General features: G+C 44.7%; 1 protein-coding gene across 1 annotated transcript in view; it reads right to left on the minus strand.

The window, feature by feature from the left end:
- mamdc2a (MAM domain containing 2a) overlaps positions 1 to 18014 on the minus strand; it is a 46270-nt gene extending 28256 nt beyond the window's left edge. Inside the window, exons 1-3 of the mRNA XM_064936678.1 lie at positions 17689 to 18014; positions 17213 to 17326; positions 3220 to 3470 (exon numbers count right to left, since the gene is read on the minus strand). Of these exons, the coding sequence (XP_064792750.1) occupies positions 3220 to 3470; positions 17213 to 17326; positions 17689 to 17719 (396 nt within the window). The 5' untranslated portion in view covers positions 17720 to 18014. The remainder of the gene's footprint in view (positions 1 to 3219; positions 3471 to 17212; positions 17327 to 17688) is intronic.
- Between the last annotated feature and the right edge of the window lie 4802 nt (positions 18015 to 22816).

Genomic DNA, 22816 nt, shown 5'->3' on the forward strand with positions numbered 1-22816 from the left:
TGAGGGATGGGGAGTGGAGACAGGTGAGGGATGGGGAGTGGAGACAGGTGTGGGATGGGGAGTGGAGTCAGGTGTGGGATGGGGAGTGGAGTCAGGTGTGGGATGGGGAGTGGAGTCAGGTGTGGGATGGGGAGTGGAGTCAGGTGTGGGATGGGGAGTGGAGACAGGTGAGAGATGGGGAGTGGAGTCAGGTGTGGGATGGGGAGTGGAGACAGGTGTGGGATGGGGAGTGGAGACAGGTGTGGGATGGGGAGTGGAGACAGGTGTGGGATGGGGAGTGGAGACAGGTGAGAGATGGGGAGTGGAGTCAGGTGTGGGATGGGGAGTGGAGACAGGTGAGAGATGGGGAGTGGAGACAGGTGAGAGATGGAGAGTGGAGACAGGTGTGGGATGGGGAGTGGAGTGGAGACAGGTGTGGGATGGAGAGTAGAGACAGGTGTGGGATGGGGAGTGGAGACAGGTGTGGGATGGAGAGTGGAGACAGGTGTAGGATGGAGAGTGGAGACAGGTGTGGGATGGGGAGTGGAGACAGGTGTGGGATGGGGAGTGGAGACAGGTGTGGGATGGGGAGTGGAGACAGGTGTGGAATGGAGACAGGTGTGGGATGGAGACAGGTGTGGGATGGAGACAGGTGTGGTATGGAGACAGGTGTGGTATGGAGACAGGTGTGGTATGGAGACAGGTGTGGTATGGAGACAGGTGACGGATGGGGAGTGGAAACAGGTGACGGATGGGGAGTGGAAACAGGTGTGGGATGGGGAGTGGAGACAGGTGTGGGATGGAGACAGGTGTGGGATGGAGACAGGTGTGGGATGGGGAGTGGAGACAGGTGAGGGATGGGGAGTGGAGACAGGTGAGGGATGGGGAGTGGAGACAGGTGTGGGATGGGGAGTGGAGACAGGTGTGGGATGGGGAGTGGAGACAGGTGTGGGATGGAGACAGGTGTGGGATGGAGACAGGTGTGGGATGGAGACAGGTGTGGGATGGAGACAGGTGTGGGATGGAGACAGGTGTGGGATGGAGACAGGTGAGGGATGGGGAGTGGAAACAGGTGACGGATGGGGAGTGGAAACAGATGACGGATGTGGAGTGGAAACAGGTGACGGATGGGGAGTGGAAACAGGTGACGGATGGGGAGTGGAAACAGGTGACGGATGGGGAGTGGAAACAGGTATGGAATGGGGAGTGGAGACAGGTGAGGGATGGAGACAGGTGTGGGATGGGGAGTGGAGACAGGTGTGGGATTGGGAGTGCAGACAGGTGTGGGATGGGAACAGGTGAGGGATGGAGACAGGTGTGGGATAGGGAGTGGAGACAGGTGAGGGATGGAGAGTGGAGACAGGTGAGTGATGGAGAGTGGAGACAGGTGAGGGATGGAGAGTGGAGACAGGTGAGGGATGGAGAGTGGAGACAGGTGAGGGATGGGGAGTGGAGACAGGTGTGGGATGGGGAGTGGAGACAGGTGTGGGATGGGGAGTGGAGACAGGTGTGGGATGGGGACAGGTGTGGGATGGGGACAGGTGTGGGATGGGGACAGGTGTGGGATGGGGACAGGTGTGGGATGGGGACAGGTGTGGGATGGGGACAGGTGTGGGATATATCCAGTTATAGGTTAGAGGCTGAACCCCAGTTATAGAATATAGAGTCTGAACACCAGATATAGAATATAGAGGATGAACCCCAGTTATTGAATAGAGAGTGTGAACCTCAGCTTTATAATAGAGGCTGAACCTCAGCTTTAGAATATAGAGGATGAACCTCAGCATTAGAATATAGAGGCTGAATCTCAGCATTAGAATATAGAGGCTGAATCTCAGCATTAGAATATAGAGGCTGAATCTCAGCATTAGAATATAGAGGCTGAATCTCAGCATTAGAATATAGAGGCTGAATCTCAGCATTAGAATATAGAGGCTGAATCTCAGCATTAGAATATAGAGGCTGAATCTCAGCATTAGAATATAGAGGCTGAATCTCAGCATTAGAATATAGAGGCTGAATCTCAGCATTAGATTAGAATGTGAATCTCAGCATTAGAATATAGAGGCTGAATCTCAGCATTAGAATATAGAGGCTGAATCTCAGCATTAGAATATAGAGGCTGAATCTCAGCATTAGAATATAGAGGCTGAATCTCAGCATTAGAATATAGAGGCTGAATCTCAGCATTAGAATATAGAGGCTGAATCTCAGCATTAGAATATAGAGGCTGAATCTCAGCATTAGAATATAGAGGCTGAATCTCAGCATTAGAATATAGAGTGTGAACCTCAGCATTAGAATATAGAGGCTGAATCTCAGCATTAGAATATAGAGGCTGAACCTCAGCATTAGAATATAGAGGCTGAATCTCAGCATTAGAATATAGAGGCTGAATCTCAGCATTAGAATATAGAGTGTGAACCTCAGCATTAGAATATAGAGGCTGAATCTCAGCATTAGAATATAGAGGCTGAATCTCAGCATTAGAATATAGAGGATGAATCTCAGCATTAGAATATAGAGGCTGAATCTCAGCATTAGAATATAGAGGCTGAATCTCAGCATTAGAATATAGAGGATGAATCTCAGCATTAGAATATAGAGGCTGAACCTCAGCATTAGAATATAGAGGCTGAATCTCAGCATTAGAATATAGAGGCTGAATCTCAGCATTAGAATATAGAGGATGAATCTCAGCATTAGAATATAGAGGATGAATCTCAGCATTAGAATATAGAGGCTGAACCTCAGCATTAGAATATAGAGGCTGAATCTCAGCATTAGAATATAGAGGCTGAACCTCAGCATTAGAATATAGAGGCTGAATCTCAGCATTAGAATATAGAGGCTGAATCTCAGCATTAGAATATAGAGGCTGAATCTCAGCATTAGAGGTTATATATAGTCTGAACCCCAGTTATATAATATAAAACCTGAACCCCAGTTTTTAATATAGAGACTGAACCGCAGTTATATAATGTAAAGTGTGAACCCCTGTTATATAATATAGAGGGTGAAACCCAGTTATATAATATAGAGGCTGAACCCCAGTTATAGAATAGAGGCTGAACCCCAGTTATAGAATAGAGGCTGAACCCCAGTTATAGAATAGAGGCTGAACCCCAGATATAGAATATAGAGGCTGAACCCCAGTTACAGAATATAGAGGGTGGGTGTTTTGGGATGTAGTCTGCAAGCTTACCTGCTAGGTGTGCGTGTGTGTGCGTGCCTGGGTACCTGGTATGCGTTGGAGGTGTTTCTCAGGTCAATGCTTGCGATGAGCCAGCTGTCTGAGGGCTTGTCTGCGCTCCACAGCGTGTAGTCAAAGTTGTCTCCGTCCGGTCTGAGGTGCAGCTGCAGGGAGCCGTCTCCAGTAATCTGGTAAACCAGCCTCAGACAGCTCCAGTCCAGCAGCTCTAACACTGGGCTCACCAGGACAGCCTTCTCCCTCCCGTCGATGAAGGATGAGTCTGCCGTGATGAAACGCCCTGTGAAGAATATGACAAAGGAATAAATAAATAATGTTGCTTGATATTGAAGTCGTAAATCATTACTTAATATTATCAAAATATTCCAAATATTTTGGTTTGATACAGAGTCAAAAGGAGATATTACTCTGCTGAGGATGTAGGGGAGGAGTGTGTGTGTGTGTGTGTGTGTGTGTGTGTGTGTGTGTGTGTGTGTGTGTGTGTGTCATGTTGTGTAGTTATACAGTGCATCACCTAGTCTAAACAAAGAGTAAAAAATACCATACAAGCCCCCCAAACCTGACATCAGCATATGAAAGAAGCTGACTTCAATCAGAGAGTTAATCAGATCAAATCAGCCATTAAACTCATACAGCATCAAGGACATGGAGTCATTAAAGACAAAAACATAAAACTGTTGGTCGCCAAAGGAAGACGATGGGAGAAAAAAACCTCTCTATGCAAAGGGAAAAGGAGGTCTGACAAAAACCAAAGCAATAGAGTCTGGAAACAAACAAAACTTAATGACCATTCGTCCCCCTTTCCCCTGCACTGCACCGTGGGTGGTAGGGAGGGAGAGAGGAAAGAGAGAGAGACGAGAGATATGATTAAAATCCCATGGCTTAGGGTGAAAAATCATCCTCTTCTTTAAACTGTTTAAAGACAGCTAATAGATAACAAGATAAATCTTGCTGGAGAGTCAACTCCTTGGTTAAACCCAAATGTTATTGAGCAATGGCAGGCTGTGCTATGCATCATAAACCATGAGTATGGACTGGATTCTTCTGCAGATCAGACAAGCCACATGTTCAATAAGCACCAACTGTAGATAAACAATATGGAGATGGCTGTACGGTACTGCTGTAATGTGTTATAAACAGCAAGTTGGCATGGAGACAGTTGTTTTCTGCTGTATATTATTATAATGGCGTCCGTTACTCCGTCCACTTTTACGACCTGGACGAAACGATATGCTCTGACAGACAGACAGTGGACATGATTCCTTCCAGATACCATGTGGATCATCTCTCTCCCTCGCTGTTCTGTCCTCCCCCCTTTTTCAAAGCCCATCTTTCAAAGCCCATCTTTCAAAGCCCATCCTTTCCCCTGTTCTTCTCCCTATTTCAACCCCTCTCTCTCTCCCATTCTCCTGTAACCAAAACAATGCTCTTCCCCCCCGCTACCTCCTAACACCAACACTCCTGAGTTAGACTCTTCCCCTGTCCCAAAGACAGTCTCCTAACCAACACTCCTGAGTTAGACTCTTCCCCTGTCCCAAAGACAGTCTCCTAACCAACACTCCTGAGTTAGACTCCTCCCCTGTCCCAAAGACAGTCTCCTAACCAACACTCCTGAGTTAGACTCTTCCCCTGTCCCAAATAGTCTCCTAACGAACACTCCTGAGTTAGACTCTTCCCGTGTCCCTAAGACAGTCTCCTAACCAACACTCCTGAGTTAGACTCTTCCCCTGTCCCAAAGACAGTCTCCTAACCAACACTCCTGAGTTAGACTCTTCCCCTGTCCCAAATAGTCTCCTAACGAACACTCCTGAGTTAGACTCTTCCCGTGTCCCTAAGACAGTCTCCTAACAAACACTCCTGAGTTAGACTCTTCCCGTGTCCCAAAGGCAGTCTCCTAACATCAACACTCCTGAGTTAGACTCTTCCCCTGTCCCAAAGACAGTCTCCTAACCAACACTCCTGAGTTAGACTCTTCCCCTGTCCCAAATAGTCTCCTAACGAACACTCCTGAGTTAGACTCTTCCCGTGTCCCTAAGACAGTCTCCTAACCAACACTCCTGAGTTAGACTCTTGCCCTGTCCCAAATAGTCTCCTAACGAACACTCCTGAGTTAGACTCTTCCCGTGTCCCTAAGACAGTCTCCTAACAAACACTCCTGAGTTAGACTCTTCCCGTGTCCCAAAGGCAGTCTCCTAACATCAACACTCCTGAGTTAGACTCTTCCCCTGTCCCAAAGACCGTCTCCTAACATCAACACTCCTGAGTTAGACTCTTCCCGTGTCCCAAAGACAGTCTCCTAACCAACACTCCTGATGAAACCCTATTCCCTACAAAGTGCACTACTTTTGATTAGGGAATGGGTTGTCATTTGGCACGCAGCCTTAGACCCTTCCCCTAACATCAACACTCCTGACTGAGTTATACTGGTCTCCTCAGAAAAGGCCCCAGAGTGATCCTCGAGACTGTAAACAGCTCCACATGTTAAAAGGCCAAAGAGTAAATGAAGAGATATTGCACTGTGCACTGCAGTGTTCAAGCTGGATAACAGAAGGATAGAATCTCTTGGACTAATAAACATCTTTGGTTTCAGCACAAAACTTTTCATTTTTTACCGTTTGTCATATCTAACGTCTAACATCTAAATAAAACAGTTTAAAATATGGAAATAATCAATGGATTGAATGTCTAAATCTTCAAGATCAACACGTCTATTTGGTTGGAGTCTAATCCTAGTCTGTCTGACCAGAGCTGGCTGTGATGGACATGATGAGTATAACCCACGTAACCTGCTCATCTACGGACTACAAACGCCACAAAATCATGGTACCAATATTAGCCATTTTAGCACATAATATTCATACAAAAGGTATCTAAAAAGTCACTTGAACATGATGCACGAAAAATGGTAATATCAAAACAATGATTTTGTTGCATTTGCGGCACAAATCACATCCAAATCATGGTACCGATATTAGCATTTTGGCACATCATGTTCGACTCATCTAAGTGACTTTTGCTGGGCTTCACAATATATTTGAGATACTTTAGGATGATTTGGACAAGATGAGCGAGAAATGCTAATATCGCTACCAGGACTTGGATGTGATTTGTGCCACAAATGATAAAACGGCTAGTGCTAGGGAAACTAAACCAAAGCATGGGTTGCTGTCAAACCTTGTCAATAGACTGCTTACAGGGTGAGGAAACCAATATGTCATTTAGTCATTTCGGCGAACTATCCATTCAGTACTAATTTTCTGCAGAAAAACTGCCTCTGGCCCTGAGCTCCTTAATACGAGGGTGAGAAAGGTCATTTGTAATGTGATACAAGTGGTACAAAGGAAAGGGGGATACCTAGTCAGTTATACAACAGAAAGGGGGATACCTAGTCAGTTGTACAACAGAAAGGAAAGGGGGATACCTAGTCAGTTATACAACAGAAAGGGGGGTACATAGTCCGTTATACAACAGAAAGGGGGATACCTAGTCAGTTATACAACAGAAAGGGGGATACCTTGTCAGTTATACAACAGAAAGGGGGATACCTAATCAGCTGTACAACAGAAAGGGAGAAAGCTAGTCAGTTATAGAACAGAAAGGGGGATACCTAGTCAGTTATACAACAGAAAGGGGGATACCTAGTCAGGCCTTAATCGACATCCACGCCATCGGCACAGTGGGTTAACTGCCTTGCTCAGGAGAACAGTGGGTTAACTGCCTTGCTCAGGAGAACAGTGGGTTAACTGCCTTGCTCAGGAGAACAGTGGGTTAACTGCCTTGCTCAGGAGAACAGTGGGTTAACTGCCTTGCTCAGGAGAACAGTGGGTTAACTGCCTTGCTCAGGAGAACAGTGGGTTAACTGCCTTGCTCAGGAGAACAGTGGGTTAACTGCCTTGCTCAGGAGAACAGTGGGTTAACTGCCTTGCTCAGGAGAACAGTGGGTTAACTGCCTTGCTCAGGGGAACAGTGGGTTAACTGCCTTGTTCAGGGGAACAGTGGGTTAACTGCCTTGCTCAGGAGAACAGTGGGTTAACTGCCTTGCTCAGGGAAACAGTGGGTTAACTGCCTTGCTCAGGAGAACAGTGGGTTAACTGCCTTGCTCAGGAGAACAGTGGGTTAACTGCCTTGCCCAGGAGAACAGTGGGTTAACTGCCTTGCTCAGGGGTAGAAGGACACATTTTTTTTACCTTGTCAGCTCAGGGATTTGATCCAGCAACGTTTCAGTTACTGGCCCAACGCTCCTACCCAGATACATGTTAAAGGTATAAGCAGGGCATATTTTACCACACAACACAGACAACACTGGACGTGGACAACCTATTGACATTTTTGTCATTCAGGAGAAACTCTTATCCAGAGCTCCTTCAGAGTAGGGAGTGTATACATTTTCCTACTGGTCCTCCATGGGAATCGAACCCACAACCCTGGCGCTGCAAGTAACATGCTATACCAACGGAGCCACGCGCAACCTTTGAACCCCAAAGAGAAAAAGGAATTCAGTTACAGAGCTGTTGCACGCTGGGGCCCTAACCTATTAATCTATTATACTGAACATTGCAGTCCATCTGTTGAAATCCAACTGTATGTATGTAAAAAGGACTGACAAAGGAGAGTGATGCCCATGTATGCATGTCGTATAGGAGTTAGTAGCAACAAGCCAACCCTAATGTAGAGTATATGCCTCCAAATCCCATTATAAACAGGTCGTGACTTAACACGCTTTAATTAAGTTTATAGTGAGACAAAGCCATGGGATAACCCCTGACCTCAAAAGCCTGAGATGAACTTTGACCAATGGAGGTCCTCCTGACATGCAGGATGAGCGTCTAGGTGATTGGCTAAGGTCCAGGTGAGTTGTCCTGGTGAACGTAACCCTGGTGAGTAATGGAGAGCTTTGTCTCTATGGGTTTAACAAAACAAAGGGTCTGTGTCTGGGTGATTGGTTTAGCAGAGTTATTTGGGTGTGTAAAGGGGCCTCTGTGGGTTTGAGTGATCTATAATATCTCTGCCTTTTTTGATAGACCTTAGATGTCTGCTTAACCTCCTGACCCCTGTATGGAGTGGAAGTAACGAATTACAAATACTCTCGTAAAAGCCACTCCATGGTCAATCCGTTGTCCAGATTGGCCGTGCAGCATTTATGGTGATACCGTCCTCTGCAGAAGTCAGGGCATTCATAGAATAGGATCATAGAATAGAATCATAGAATAGAATCATAGAATAGAATCATAGAATAGATTCATAGAATAGAATCATAGAATAGAATCATAGAGTAGAAAGAAAGAAACTGTTTGCGTCACACCCTCCATACGGAGTCTCCAACCACTTTGTTGGATCAAGGCTAACGTCAGCAAGTGAACTAGCTAGCTAATGTTAGTTAGCTGGGTCAAAATGTACAGTATTACTGAATTTTAACAATGTCAAATCAAATCAAATTGTATGTCAGAAACACATGGTTAGCAGATGTTAATGCGAGTGGAGCGTAATGCTTGTGCTTCTACATAGCATAAATGGGCTTTTTCTGTAATTGAGTAGATTTTCTGAGTACATGTAGTTTGAGTATTTTTCAAAGTCAATCATTTTACTTCAGTATTGTACTTCGCTACCTTTTTAAAACCATCCGTTACAGTGTACAATTTTGTAGGCTAATAATAATAATAATAATAATAATAAGTAAGTTTGCGAAAGCCCCTCCGAGCCACAAGAAGAACTGCTCATTGTTCTTGGTCAATCTTCCAATCAAATTTCACGCATCACGCCAACGCAGGCCAATCAAAATCAACCTGTGTATACAAACTGAACGATGATGGTTGGAAGATTTTTCAAAAAGGCAGGAATTTAGCTAGCTATCTAGTTTAGTTGAAGACGTATGAGAGAAAAGTTTGAAAGAGAGAAAGACGTATGAAAGAAAGAAAAGTTTTTTAATTTTTTTAAAATCAAAGTGGTGCGCTAGCCTTGCTTACCAAGAATAGTGGAGGTGGCAGTCTACAAAAACTCTGCCTCAAACTTGATTTAACTATGAAAAATGTAGCTATGGATGGCTTTAGCAGTTAGCTAGTTATACTAACTAGTACTCTAACTTGCGTACGTTAGCAAACTATTCTTGCAGCTAAGCTAACCACCTGATGATGATAGCTGTTATAGCTAGCACTTTGATGTTACTTATGTGTGGTGGTGGCTTGCTAGCTAGCTAGCTAGCCATGTAAGTTATCTGGGCTAGCTAACAACATTAGGCTAACGTCAGCAAGTGAGCTAGCTAGCTAGCTAGCTAGGTAACTAAGTGAACTAGCTAGCTAATGTTAGTTAGCTGGGTCAAAACGTACAGTATTACTGAATTTTAACAATGTCAAATCAAATTGTATTTGTCAGAAACACATGGTTAGCAGATGTTAATGCGAGTGTAGCGTAATGCTTGTGCTTCTAGTTCCGACAATGCAGTAATAACCAACGAGTAATCTTACCTAACAATTTTACAACAACTACCTTATACACACAAGTGTAAAGGGATGAAGAATATGTACATAAAGATATATGAATGAGTGATGGTACAGAGCAGCATAGGCAAGATGCAGTAGATGGTATCGAGTACAGTATATACATGTGAGATGAGTAATGTAGGGTATGTAAACATATAAAAGTGGCATTGTTTAAAGTGGCTAGTGAAACATTTTTACATCAATTTTTCCATTATTAAAGTGGCTGGAGTTGAGTCAGTATGTTGGCAGCAGCCACTCAATGTTAGTGATGGCTGTTTAACAGTCTGATGGCCTTGAGATGGAAGCTGTTTTTCAGTCTCTCGGTCGCTGCTTTGATGCACCTGTACTGACCTCACCTTCTCGATGATAGCGGGGAAACAGGCAGTGGCTCGGGTGGTTGTTGTCCTTGATGATCTTTATGGCCTTCCTGTGACATCGGGTGTTGTCGGTGTCCTGGAGGGCAGGTAGTTTGCCCCCGGTGATGCGTTGTGTAGACCTCACTACCCTCTGGAGAGCCTTACAGTTGTGGGCGGAGCAGTTGCCGTACCAGGCGGTGATACAGCCTGACAGGATGCTCTCGATTGTGCATCTGTAGAAGTTTGTGAGTGCTTTTGGTGACAAGCCAAATTTCTTCAGCCTCCTGAGGTTGAAGAGGCACTGCTGCGCCTTCTTCGCGATGCTGTCTGTGTGGGTGGACCATTTCAGTTTGTCCGTGATGTGTACGCCGAGGAACTTAAAACTTTCCATGTTCTCCACTACTGTCCCGTCGATGTGGATAGGGGGGTGCTCCCTCTTCTGTTTCCTGAAGTCCACGATCATCTCCTTTGTTTTGTTGACGTTGAGTGTGAGGTTATTTTCCTGATACCACACTCCGAGGGCCCTCACCTCCTCCCTGTAGGCCGTCTCGTTGTTGTTGGTAATCAAGCCTACCACTGTAGTGTCGTCTGCAAACTTGGTGATTGAGTTGGAGGCGTGCGTGGCCACGCAGTCGTGGGTGAACAGGGAGTACAGGAGAGGGCTCAGAACGCACCCTTGTCGGGCCCCAGTGTTGAAGATCAGCGGGGTGGAGATGTTGTTACCTACCCCCACCACCTGGGGGCGGACCGTCAGGAAGTCCAGTTGCACAGGGTGGGGTCGTGACCCAGGGTCTCGAGCTTGATGACGAGTTTGGAGGGTACTATGGTGTTAAATGCTGAGCTGTAGTTGATGAACATCATTCTCACATAGGTATTCCTCTTGTCCAGATGCAGTGTGGTTGCGATTGTGTCGACTGTGGACCTATTGGGGCGGTAAGCAAATTGGAGTGGGTCTAAGGTGTCAGGTAGGGTGGAGGTGATATGGTCCTTGACTAGTCTCTCAAAGCACTTCATGATGACGGAAGTGAGTGCTTGGGGCGGCAGTCGTTTAGCTCAGTTACCGTAGCTTTCTTGGGCCTTATATGCATCGCGGAAGTTAGAATAACAATGATCCAGGGTTTTACCAGCCCTGGTAGCGCAATCAATATGCTGATAGAATTTAGGGAGTCTTGTTTTCAGATTAGCCTTGTTAAAATCCCCAGCTACAATGAATGCAGCCTCAGGATATATGGTTTCCAGTTTACATAGAGTCAAATAAAGTTTGTTCAGGGCCGTCGATGTGTCTGCTTGGGGGGGAATATTTTTGCGGCTGTGATTATAATCGAAGAGAATTGTCTTGGTAGATAATGCGGTCAACATTTGATTGTGAGGAATTCCATCAAAGTCCATACCACCCTGCATATCACAGCTGCCTTAAATACCTGAAGGATCAACAGGAACGGACACCAACCCACCTACAGACCATGTTCGGAACTCCCGGAACTTCCCATAATGTTCGTGCATGTGTCAATACATCTGACAACGACCTTAGCTGTTCTACAATTGGTCGGTAAAACAAGTATTTTCAAGTGCAGCTCAGAAATCTAACGATGCTCCTACGAATGTTCTAAAGATGAACTTTGCATGAAAAGGAGAAATTAACCCAAAAGCCATAAACTCCCATGTGATTCCACAGCAGCGCTGGATTAGACAGGGGCCAGGCCCGGCCCAAACCAAAAACAAAGAAGAAAAGACGGTGGTAGTCCAAGATGGATATCATCTGAGTTAATGGTTGTGATGTGAAGCCAAGTGGATGATAGGCCAGTCGTATGCAGAAAGAATAAATACAGAAAGATTTTAAAAAATGATGATTTTTACTTCATCTTTGTCCTCATTTCACAGACTGACCACCCAGAGGAACACAAATTATTCTCTGTCCCAGTTAACACTCGTGGTCCGGTTTCCCAAAAAGCATCTTATAGGAGAAGATTACTCAAAATCCTGAAACTCCCAAGTGATTCCATACACTGAACAAACTATAAACACAACATGGAACAGTTTCTATGATGTTACTGAGTTACAGTTCATATAAGGAAATCAGTCAATTGAAATAAATTCATTCGGCCCTGATCTATGGATTTCACATGACTGGGAATACAGATATGCATCTAATGGTCACAGAAACCTTAAAAAGAAAAAGGCGAGGGGCGTGGATCAAAAAACCAGTCAGTATCTGGAGTGACCTGGTTTATTTTTTATTTTTTGGTAAGCCGGGCCTGGCCCATGTCTGATCCAGTGTTGCTGTGGAAACCAAACAGAAAACACAGCCGTCGTGGCCCAGTCTTTTGGTTTTATGGCTGTATTTACCGACCCAGTGGGAGGGACGAAACCGCTGGCCGGCCCACCACGATTCACAAGCCACTGAGTCCGACTTCGCCAAGGTTGTGTCGGTTCGCCGTCAGGGGACTGTATAGATCCATGTTTGGCAGTTATTCTCTCGGCGACATGGTCTGCTCTGTTCTCTGTCAGCCAGGGACTGCTCTTGTAACGCCTCAACCGTTCAGTGTGAAGTGAAGGTTTCTGTTGTTCAACCACTTCAAAGCCTGAACCCTGCTGGATGTCTCCAGGCAGGGTTGACAGATGGGCCCACCCAGCACTTCCTAGAGTGAAGCTGGCTGCAGACACACTATAACTGCATCCCAAATGGCACATGCAGCCTATAGTGTCAGTCGGGCCATCTGGCTTGGCAAGCAGCGATGACACAGAGACGCTAGGCTACAACACTAACACTTATTTTTAGAGGGGGTAACGTCAACTCCAGAGACAGATTATTATAAACCAGAAGCCCTTGTTGTTGGAGGCTGCTTCTGTCCTCAAGAGCTGCAGAGAGAGAGAGAGAGAGCCCAGAGACTAATTTAATGTAATGTTAGAGTTGTCCAGTGGGAAACAGAAAGCCTGCTGGGAGTGAAGTCTTACTGTAGAGAATGTGTGGCTTGGCATCAGGAGCTGGTGGTGACATACAGCACATCTCTCACCTCAACTGTTTCTTTAACTCTCTCTCTCTCTCCCCCTCTCCCTCTCCCCCCTCTCTCTCTCTCTCTCTCTCCCCCCTCTCTCTCCCTCTCCCCCCCTCTCTCTCCCTCTCTCTCTCTCTCTCTCTCTCTCTCTCTCCCCCTCCCCCCTCTCTCTCTCCCCTCTCTCTCCTCTCCCCTCTCCCCCTCTCTCTCTCTCTGCCATCCCCCCTCCCTCTCTATTCCCCCCCCTCTCTATCCATCCCCTCTCTCTCTCTATTCCCCCCCCCTCTCTCTCTCTATTCCCCCCCCACCTCTCTCTCTACCCCCTCTCTCTATCCCCCCTCTCTCTCTCTCTCTCTATTCCCCCCTCGCACTCTATTCCCCCCACCTCTCTCTCTCTCTCTCTATCCCCCCCCTCTCTCTACCCCCTCTCTCTCCATTCCCCCTCTCTCTCTCTCTATTCCCCCTCTCTCTCTCTCACTGTATACCTCCCCCTCTCTCTTTATCCCCCCCTCTCTCTCTCTATTCCCCCTCTCTCTCCCCCCCCTCTCTCTATTCCCCCCCTCTCTCTCTCTCACTGTATACCCCCCTCTCTCTCTCTATTCCTCTCTCCCCCTCTCTCTATTCCCTCTCTCTCTCTCACTTACTCACTGTATACCCCCTCTCTCTCTATTCCCCCCCTCTCTCTCTTCCCTCTCTCTCTCTCTCTCTCTCTCTCACTTACTCACTGTATACCCCCTCTCTCTCTCTATTCCCCCTCTCTCTCTCTATTCCTCTCTCCCCTCTCTCTCTATTCCCTCTCTCTCTCTCACTTACTCACTGTATACCCCCCTCTCTCTCTCTATCCCCCCCTCTCTCTATTCCCTCTCTCTCTCACTTACTCACTGTATACCCCCTCTCTCTATTCCCCCCTCTCTCTATTCCCTCTCTCTCTCTCTCTCACTTACTCACTGTATACCCCCTCTCTCTCTCTATTCCCCCCTCTCTCTCTATTCCCTCTCTCTCTTTCACTTACTCACTGTATACCCCCCCTATTCCTCTCTCTCTATTCCCCCTCCCCTCTCTCTCTATTCCCTCTCTCTCTCACTTACTCACTGTATACCCCCCTCTCTCTCTATTCCCCCTCTCTCTATTCCCTCTCTCTCTCTCTCTCTCACTTACTCACTGTATACCCCCCTCTCTCTCTATTCCCCCCCCCTCTCTCTCTATTCCCTCTCTCTCTCTCACTTACTCACTGTATACCCCCTCTCTCTCTATTCCCCCCTCTCTCTCTCTATTCCCCCCTCTCTCTCTCACTTACTCACTCTATACCCCCTCTCTCTCTCTATTCCCCCTCTCTCTCTATTCCCTCTCTCTCTCTCACTTACTCACTCTATACCCCCCTCTCTCTATTCCCCCTCTCTCTCTATTCCCCCTCTCTCTCTCTATTCCCCCCTCTCTCTCTCTATTCCCCCTCTCTCTCTATTCCCCCCTCTCTCTATTCCCCCCCCTCTCTCTATTCCCCCCCCCTCTCTCTCTATTCCCCCCCTCTCTCTCTCTTCCCCCCCTCTCTCTCTATTCCCCCTCTCTATTCCCCCCTCTCTCTCCACCCCCTCTCTCTATTCCTCTCTCCCATCTCTCTCTATTCCCTCTCTCTCTCTCACTTACTCACTGTATACCCCCCTCTCTCTCCATTCCCCCTCTCTCTCTCTATTCCTCTCTCCCCTCTCTCTCTCTCACTTACTCACTGTATACCCCCTCTCTCTCTCTCTCTCTCTCACTTACTCACTGTATACCCCCCCTCTCTCTCTCTCACTTACTCACTGTATACCCCCCCTCTCTCTCTCTCACTTACTCACTGTATACCCCCCTCTCTCTCTCTCACTTACTCACTGTATACCCCCTCTCTCTCTCTCACTTACTCACTGTATACCCCCCTCTCTCTCTCACTTACTCACTGTATACCCCCCTCTCTCTCTCACTTACTCACTGTATACCCCCCCTCTCTCTCTCACTTACTCACTGTATACCCCCCCTCTCTCTCTCACTTACTCACTGTATACCTCACTGTATACCCTCTCTCTTTCACCAGACAGTTTTTTCTGTTTGGCTGAACTTACTCAGTAATTCGCCTTAGAGACCATTAGCAAACCTTTCCATTGATAGCTGGCCATTACTTCCTCTGGGTTGAAAGACATTTATGAAAAGTAGCACAGTGCCAGAAGTGCTACTTGCTGGTCTCCCTCAAATAATGGACTGGTCCTACTTTTTGCAGTCTAAACTTTTGATGAAAGTTTGTAAGGAACAATTTGTAGCTCCCTATAGGCCAACAGGATGAATTGACATAAATTAAATTCTGTGTCTGTCTCACCCTCTACACATGTTCATCTCTGTGCCTTCCCCATCTCTCTCTCTCTGCCCCCCCCTATCTCTGTCCCACTCTCTCTCTCTCTCTGCCCCCCCCCTATCTCTGTCCCACTTTCTCTCTCTCTGCCCCCCACCTCTCTCTGTCCCACTTTCTCTCTCTCTCTGCCCCCCACCTCTCTCCCTCTCTCTCCCCATCTCTCTCTGCCCCCTCTCTCTCTGCCCCCCCCCTATCTCTGTCCCAGTCTCTCTCTCTGCCCCCCACCTCTCTCCCTCTCTCTCCCCATCTCTCTCTCTCTCTGCCCCCCACTTCTCTCTCTCTCTCTCTCTCTCTCAATTCAATTCAATTCAAGGGGCTTTATTGGCATGGGAAACATGTGTTAACATTGCCAAAGCAAGTAAGGTATATAATATATAAAGTGAAATAAACAATAACAATTAACAGTAGACATCACACATACAGAAGTTTCAAAACAATAAAGACATTACAAATGTCGTATTATATATATATATACAGTGTTTTTACAATGTGCAAATGATAAAATAAATAAGCATAGATATGGGTTGTATTTACAATGGTGCGTGTTCTTCACTGGTTGCCCTTTTCTTGTGGCAACAGGTCACAAATCTTGCTGCTCTGATGGCACACTGTGGAATTTCACCCAGTAGATATGGGAGTTTTTCAAAATTGGATTTGTTTTCGAATTCTTTGTGGATCTGTGTAATCTGAGGGAAATATGTCTCTCTAATATGGTCATACATTGGGCAGGAGGTTAGGAAGTGCAGCTCAGTTTCCACCTCATTTTGTGGGCAGTGAGCACATAGCCTGTCTTCTCTTGAGAGCCATGTCTGCCTACGGCGGCCTTTCTCAATAGCAAGGCTATGCTCGCTGAGTCTGTACATAGTCAAAGCTTTCCTTAATTTTGGGTCAGTCACAGTGGTCAGGTATTCTGCCGCTGTGTACTCTCTGTGTAGGGCCAAATAGCATTCTAGTTTGCTCTGTTTTTTTGTTAATTCTTTCCAATGTGTCAAGTAATTATCTTTTTGTTTTCTCATGATATGGTTGGGTCTAATTGTGCTGCTGTCATGGGGCTCTGTAGGGTGTGTTTGTGAACAGAGCCCCAGGACCAGCTTGCTTAGGGGACTCTTCTCCAGGTTCATCTCTCTGTAGGTGATGGCTTTGTTGTGGAAGGTTTGGGAATCACTTCCTTTTAGGTGGTTATAGAATTTAACAGCTCTTTTCTGGATTTTGATAATTAGTGGGTATCGGCCTAATTCTGCTCTGCATGCATTATTTGGTGTTCTACGTTGTACACTGAGGATATTTTTGCAGAATTCTGCGTGCAGTCTCAATTTGGTGTTTGTCCCATTTTGTGAAGTCTTGGTTGGTGAGCGGACCCCAGACCTCACAACCATAAAGGGCAATGGGCTCTATGACTGCTCTCTCTCTACCTCTCTCTCCCCATCTCTCTCTGCCCCCCCTCTCTCTATACCACTCTCTCTCTCTGCCCCCCACTCTCTCTCTCTCTCTGCCCCCCACTTCTCTCTCTGCCCCCCCCTGAATGTTTTAGTTCTCCCCCAACCCTCTTAAAGAGGCCCTCCTAATGTAACCAGTTATGCATGAAGAGACAGGGTCATGGTCAAAAACAGTATGGACAGACGATAGACAGACACAATGTATATACATGCTGCTCTGACCATCGTTACCATCTAGCCTGTATATATATAGTCCTGATAATGGAAAAGTAGCCCTGCAAAACCTCAAAACATGAAGATGTCAATGAAGACATCCTTCCGTTCTATATTTGCATTTTGTGTTACAGCGTTGATTACAGAGTAAGTGAGTTGTCCAACCTTCCTCGTTCCTGGTCCATCTGGCATAGGCAAGGTCGGAGCTGTAATCGCATGTACCGGTATCAAAGCTACAGGATCCGGGTAACAGCTGCTGCGCCCCAACAAGCACAGGGACTGGAGGACAAGGAGAGGAAGAACAATATTTACAGCTATGTAGCTTTTGGTACGCGTAGGGCATTGGCTTGGTGCAAAAGATGTGGGCTTCTGTTTTATATCATGCACACAGCTAGTGGTTCTTTCAAGGCAGAGCATGCTGCACCACAATTAATCATTCATTTAAACTGTCATGAGGGTCTACTGCGCCCAGAAAGAAAAACTAAAAACTAACGGAATCAGAACTTGAAGAGGAAATCAAATAGGCTATGTGGCACGGACACAGCCAACATTTGAGAGTACGAAAAATAACGGTGCAACTTCTTTGATTAACTTTGAAATTAATGTTTTAAAAAATAATTTAAAAAAAGGCTGCAACTTACCCAGAAAAACGAGATGGTAAATGCTGTTCATATTGAGGCTGCAGGGAGACTCATTAACTTCTCACTCGTAGATTCCAGAGGGGGAAACCACCACAAAACAACACGATCTATCTTCTGTACTGCCAAGCTCGTCTACAGTTCAACCACCAACTCTCACAGCAGCAGGGCACGAGCAGTCGCTCAGCTGTTACCGGTCCGTTTACATGGCTCAATCCAACTGGAAAGACGCTTGGCACTCGGGGCGGGAGAGGAGGAGAGTGAGGAAGCGCCTGACTGTAATGCAGTCCAGATTCAAACGGCTAGTTGACGCATCACCACGGGGAATCTGTGTAGGCTACTCCGCCTCCTGCAACTCTTTCTCTCCCTAACGCTGTGGATGAAATCACAGGCATTCCACATCAAATAACTCCCTCCTTTCGGAAGTAGCCATACTTTATGTTACACTTCATTAAGTTGCATAGATACAACGTAGTTACATGTAGTCTCATTTTATGTATTAGTTTAATTCCAACATTGATGTATACACGGAAACTGTGGATTCGTTTGAAACTTAAAGTAGATAACCCTCGGCCCTATGTCCCACGGGGAATCCCCGCAGCCATGTTTGTCTTCGGGCCAAGTGATTAGCCAAACAATGGAAGTTTGCAATTTAAGCCCCTCTGCCCTTGTTTTTAATGGCGTTTGCGTGTGTACAATTATGTTAACTTCGGGTCCTGAAACGCTCCATAATTCAATTCGCAATGATTGTTCATCCGATAAGAAAAGTCTGCCAAAACTTAAAACTTCAACATACAAGTGTAAGTAAAAATGTAAATAATTTAGAAATTGAATATGTAAACACTCCAGGTGTCCTGGAGGGCAAACTACCTGCCCTCCAGGACACCTGCATCACCTGATGTCACAGGAAGGCCAAAAGACCATTAAGGACATCAACCACCCGAGCCACTGCCTGTTCACCCCGCTATCATCCAGAAGGCGAGGTCAGTACAGCTGCATCAAAGCTGGGACCGAGAGACCGAAAAACAGCTTCTATCTCAAGGCCATCAGACTGTTAAACAGCCTTCACTAACCGACCTCCACCCGGTTACTCAACCCTGCACCTTAGAGGATGCTGCCCTATTTACCCAGACATGGAATCACTGGTAACTTTAATAATGGACCACTGGTCACTTTAATAATGGAACACAAGTCACTTTAATAATGGAACACTGGTCACTTTAATAATGGAACACTGGTCACTTTAATAATGGAACACTGGTCACTTTAATAATGGAACACTGGTAACTTTAATAATGGACCACTGGTCACTTTAATAATGGAACACTGATCACTTTAATAATGGAACACTGGTCACTTTAATAATGGAACACTAGTCACATTAATAATGGAACACTGGTCACTTTAATAATGGAACACTGGTCATTTTAATAATGGAACACTAGTCACTTTAATAATGGAACACTGGTCACTTTAATAATGGAACACTGGTCACTTTAATAATGGAACACTGGTCACTTTAATAATGGAACACTAGTCACTTTAATAATGGAACACTAGTCACTTTAATAATGGAACACTGGTCACTTTAATAATGGAACACTGGTCACTTTAATAATGGAACACTGGTCACTTTAATAATGGAACACTAGTCACTTTAATAATGGAACACTGGTCAATTTAATAATGGAACACTAGTCACTTTAATAATGGAACACTGGTCACTTTAATAATGGAACACTGGTCACTTTAATAATGGAACACTGGTCACTTTAATAATGGAACACTGGTCACTTTAATAATGGAACACTAGTCACTTTAATAATGGAACACTAGTCACTTTAATAATGGAACACTAGTCACTTTAATAATGGAACACTGGTCACTTTAATAATGGAACACTGGTCACTTTAATAATGGAACACTGGTCACTTTAATAATGGAACACTAGTCACTTTAATAATGGAACACTGGTCAATTTAATAATGGAACACTAGTCACTTTAATAATGGAACACTGGTCACTTTAATAATGGAACACTGGTCACTTTAATAATGGAACACTGGTCACTTTAATAATGGAACACTGGTCACTTTAATAATGGAACACTGGTCACTTTAATAATGGAACACTGGTCACTTTAATAATGGAACACTGGTCACTTTAATAATGGAACACTGGTCACTTTAATAATGGAACACTGGTCACTTTAATAATGGAACACTGGTCACTTTAATAATGGAACACTGGTCACTTTAATAATGGAACACTGGTCACTTTAATAATGGAACACTGGTCACTTTAATAATGGAACACTGGTCACTTTAATAATGGAACACTGGTCACTTTAATAATGGAACACTGGTCACTTTAATAATGGAACACTGGTAACTTTAATAATGGACCACTGTTCACTTTAATAATGGAACACTAGTCACTTTAATAATGGAACACTGGTCACTTTAATAATGGAACACTAGTCACTTTAATAATGGAACACTGGTCACTTTAATAATGGAACACTGGTCACTTTAATAATGGAACACTGGTCACTTTAATAATGGAACACTGGTCACTTTAATAATGGACCATTGTTCACTTTAATAATGGAACACTAGTCACTTTAATAATGGAACACTGGTCACTTTAATAATGGAACACTGGTCACTTTAATAATGGAACACTGGTCACTTTAATAATGGAACACTGATCACTTTAATAATGGAAAACTGGTCACTTTAATAATGGAACACTAGTCACATTAATAATGGAACACTGGTCACTTTAATAATGGAACACTGGTCATTTTAATAATGGAACACTAGTCACTTTAATAATGGAACACTGGTCACTTTAATAATGGAACACTGGTCACTTTAATAATGGAACACTGGTCACTTTAATAATGGAACACTAGTCACTTTAATAATGGAACACTGGTCACTTTAATAATGGAACACTGGTCACTTTAATAATGGAACACTGGTCACTTTAATAATGGAACACTAGTCACTTTAATAATGGAACACTGGTCACTTTAATAATGGAACACTGGTCACTTTAATAATGGAACACTGGTCACTTTAATAATGGAACACTGGTCACTTTAATAATGGAACACTGGTCACTTTAATAATGGAACACTGGTCACTTTAATAATGGAACACTGGTCACTTTAATAATGGAACACTGGTCACTTTAATAATGGAACACTGGTCACTTTAATAATGGAACACTGGTCACTTTAATAATGGAACACTGGTCACTTTAATAATGGAACACTGGTCACTTTAATAATGGAACACTAGTCACTTTAATAATGGAACACTGGTCACTTTAATAATGGAACACTGGTCACTTTAATAATGGAACACTGGTCACTTTAATAATGGAACACTGGTCACTAATAATGGAACACTGGTCACTTTAATAATGGAACACTAGTCACTTTAATAATGGAACACTGGTCACTTTAATAATGGAACACTGGTCACTTTAATAATGGAACACTGGTCACTTTAATAATGGAACACTGGTCACTTTAATAATGTTTACATAATGTTTACATACCGCTTTACTCATTCTATTCCACTGTATTTTAGTCAAAGCCACTCTGACATTGCTTGTCCTAATATTTATATATTTCTTAACTCCATTTTTTGACTTTTAGGTTGTGTGTACTGTTGTCCGTTGTTAGATTCTACAGCACTGTTGGAGCTGGGAACACAAGCATTTTGCCTCACCTGCAATAACATCTACTAAATATGTATATGTGACCAATATATTTTGATTTGATAACAAGGCTATTTGTAACTTATTTGGAAAACATTTGTCCAGTTCACTTTTGCAATTTAAGCATTTAAACAACCTTTATTATCCCATGTTGTTATTTGAGTCCTATTCTAGTCTAGACTGTAATTGTACAGTATATTGTTAATTCACTACCAGACAGTGCTACTGTAGGTCCTTCTTCTTCAAGGCTTTGTGGTTTCTGGAAACTAAAAATATTTTCTGGGCAGGTTGCTCACAGAGAGAGACCTTGGTATTTACCCAGGAAAATGTTATGCCACGGCTGTGGGTCTATGTTTTATTTTTCCTCCATACTTTCTTTAGTTTACACTCACTTCTGCCTTGTTCCTGTACTGTCTGTGAGCATCTGAAACATCTGTGGGCCTTCTTCATTTACACTTTTCTGTCTGGCAGTTTGTCTTTGTAAGAAACAAGTGATGAATCAGTGTCTGTCTCTGTCCGTCCGTCTGTCTGTTTGTCTTTGTAAGAAACAAGTGATGAATCAGTGTCTGTCTCTGTCCGTCCGTCTGTCTGTTTGTCTTTGTAAGAAACAAGTGATGAATCAGTGTCTGTCTATATCTGTAAAACCCAGTACTGTCCCAGTTAGAGAGAGGTAATGTGCCTGTCTGTCTGTCTGTCTGTCTGTCTGTCTGTCTGTCTGTCTGTCTGTCTGTAGTACCCAGTACTGTCCCAGTTAGAGAGAGGTAATGTGCCTGTCTGTCTGTCTGTCTGTCTGTCTGTCTGTCTGTCTGTCTGTCTGTCTGTAGTACCCAGTACTGTCCCAGTTAGAGAGAGGTAACGTGCCTGTCTGTCTGTCTGTCTGTCTGTCTGTCTGTCTGTCTGTCTGTCTGTAGTACCCAGTACTGTCCCAGTTAGAGAGAGGTAATGTGTCTGTCTGTCTGTAGTACCCAGTACTGTCCCAGTTAGAGAGAGGTAATGTGCCTGTCTGTCTGTCTGTAGTACCCAGTACTGTCCCAGTTAGAGAGAGGTAATGTGTCTGTCTGTAGTACCCAGTACTGTCCCAGTTAGAGAGAGGTAATGTGTCTGTCTGTAGTACCCAGTACTGTCCCAGTTAGAGAGAGGTAATGTGTCTGTCTGTCTGTAGTACCCAGTACTGTCCCAGTTAGAGAGAGGTAATGTGTCTGTCTGTAGTACCCAGTACTGTCCCAGTTAGAGAGAGGTAATGTGTCTGTCTGTCTGTAGTACCCAGTACTGTCCCAGTTAGATAGAGGTAATGTGTCTGTCTGTCTGTAGTACCCAGTACTGTCCCAGTTAGAGAGAGATAATGTGTCTGTCTGTCTGTAGTACCCAGTACTGTCCCAGTTTGAGAGGGGTAATGTGT

The sequence above is a fragment of the Oncorhynchus masou genome, chromosome 25 (assembly GCF_036934945.1).
Source record: "Oncorhynchus masou masou isolate Uvic2021 chromosome 25, UVic_Omas_1.1, whole genome shotgun sequence".
In the NCBI taxonomy this organism is placed as follows: domain Eukaryota; kingdom Metazoa; phylum Chordata; class Actinopteri; order Salmoniformes; family Salmonidae; genus Oncorhynchus; species Oncorhynchus masou.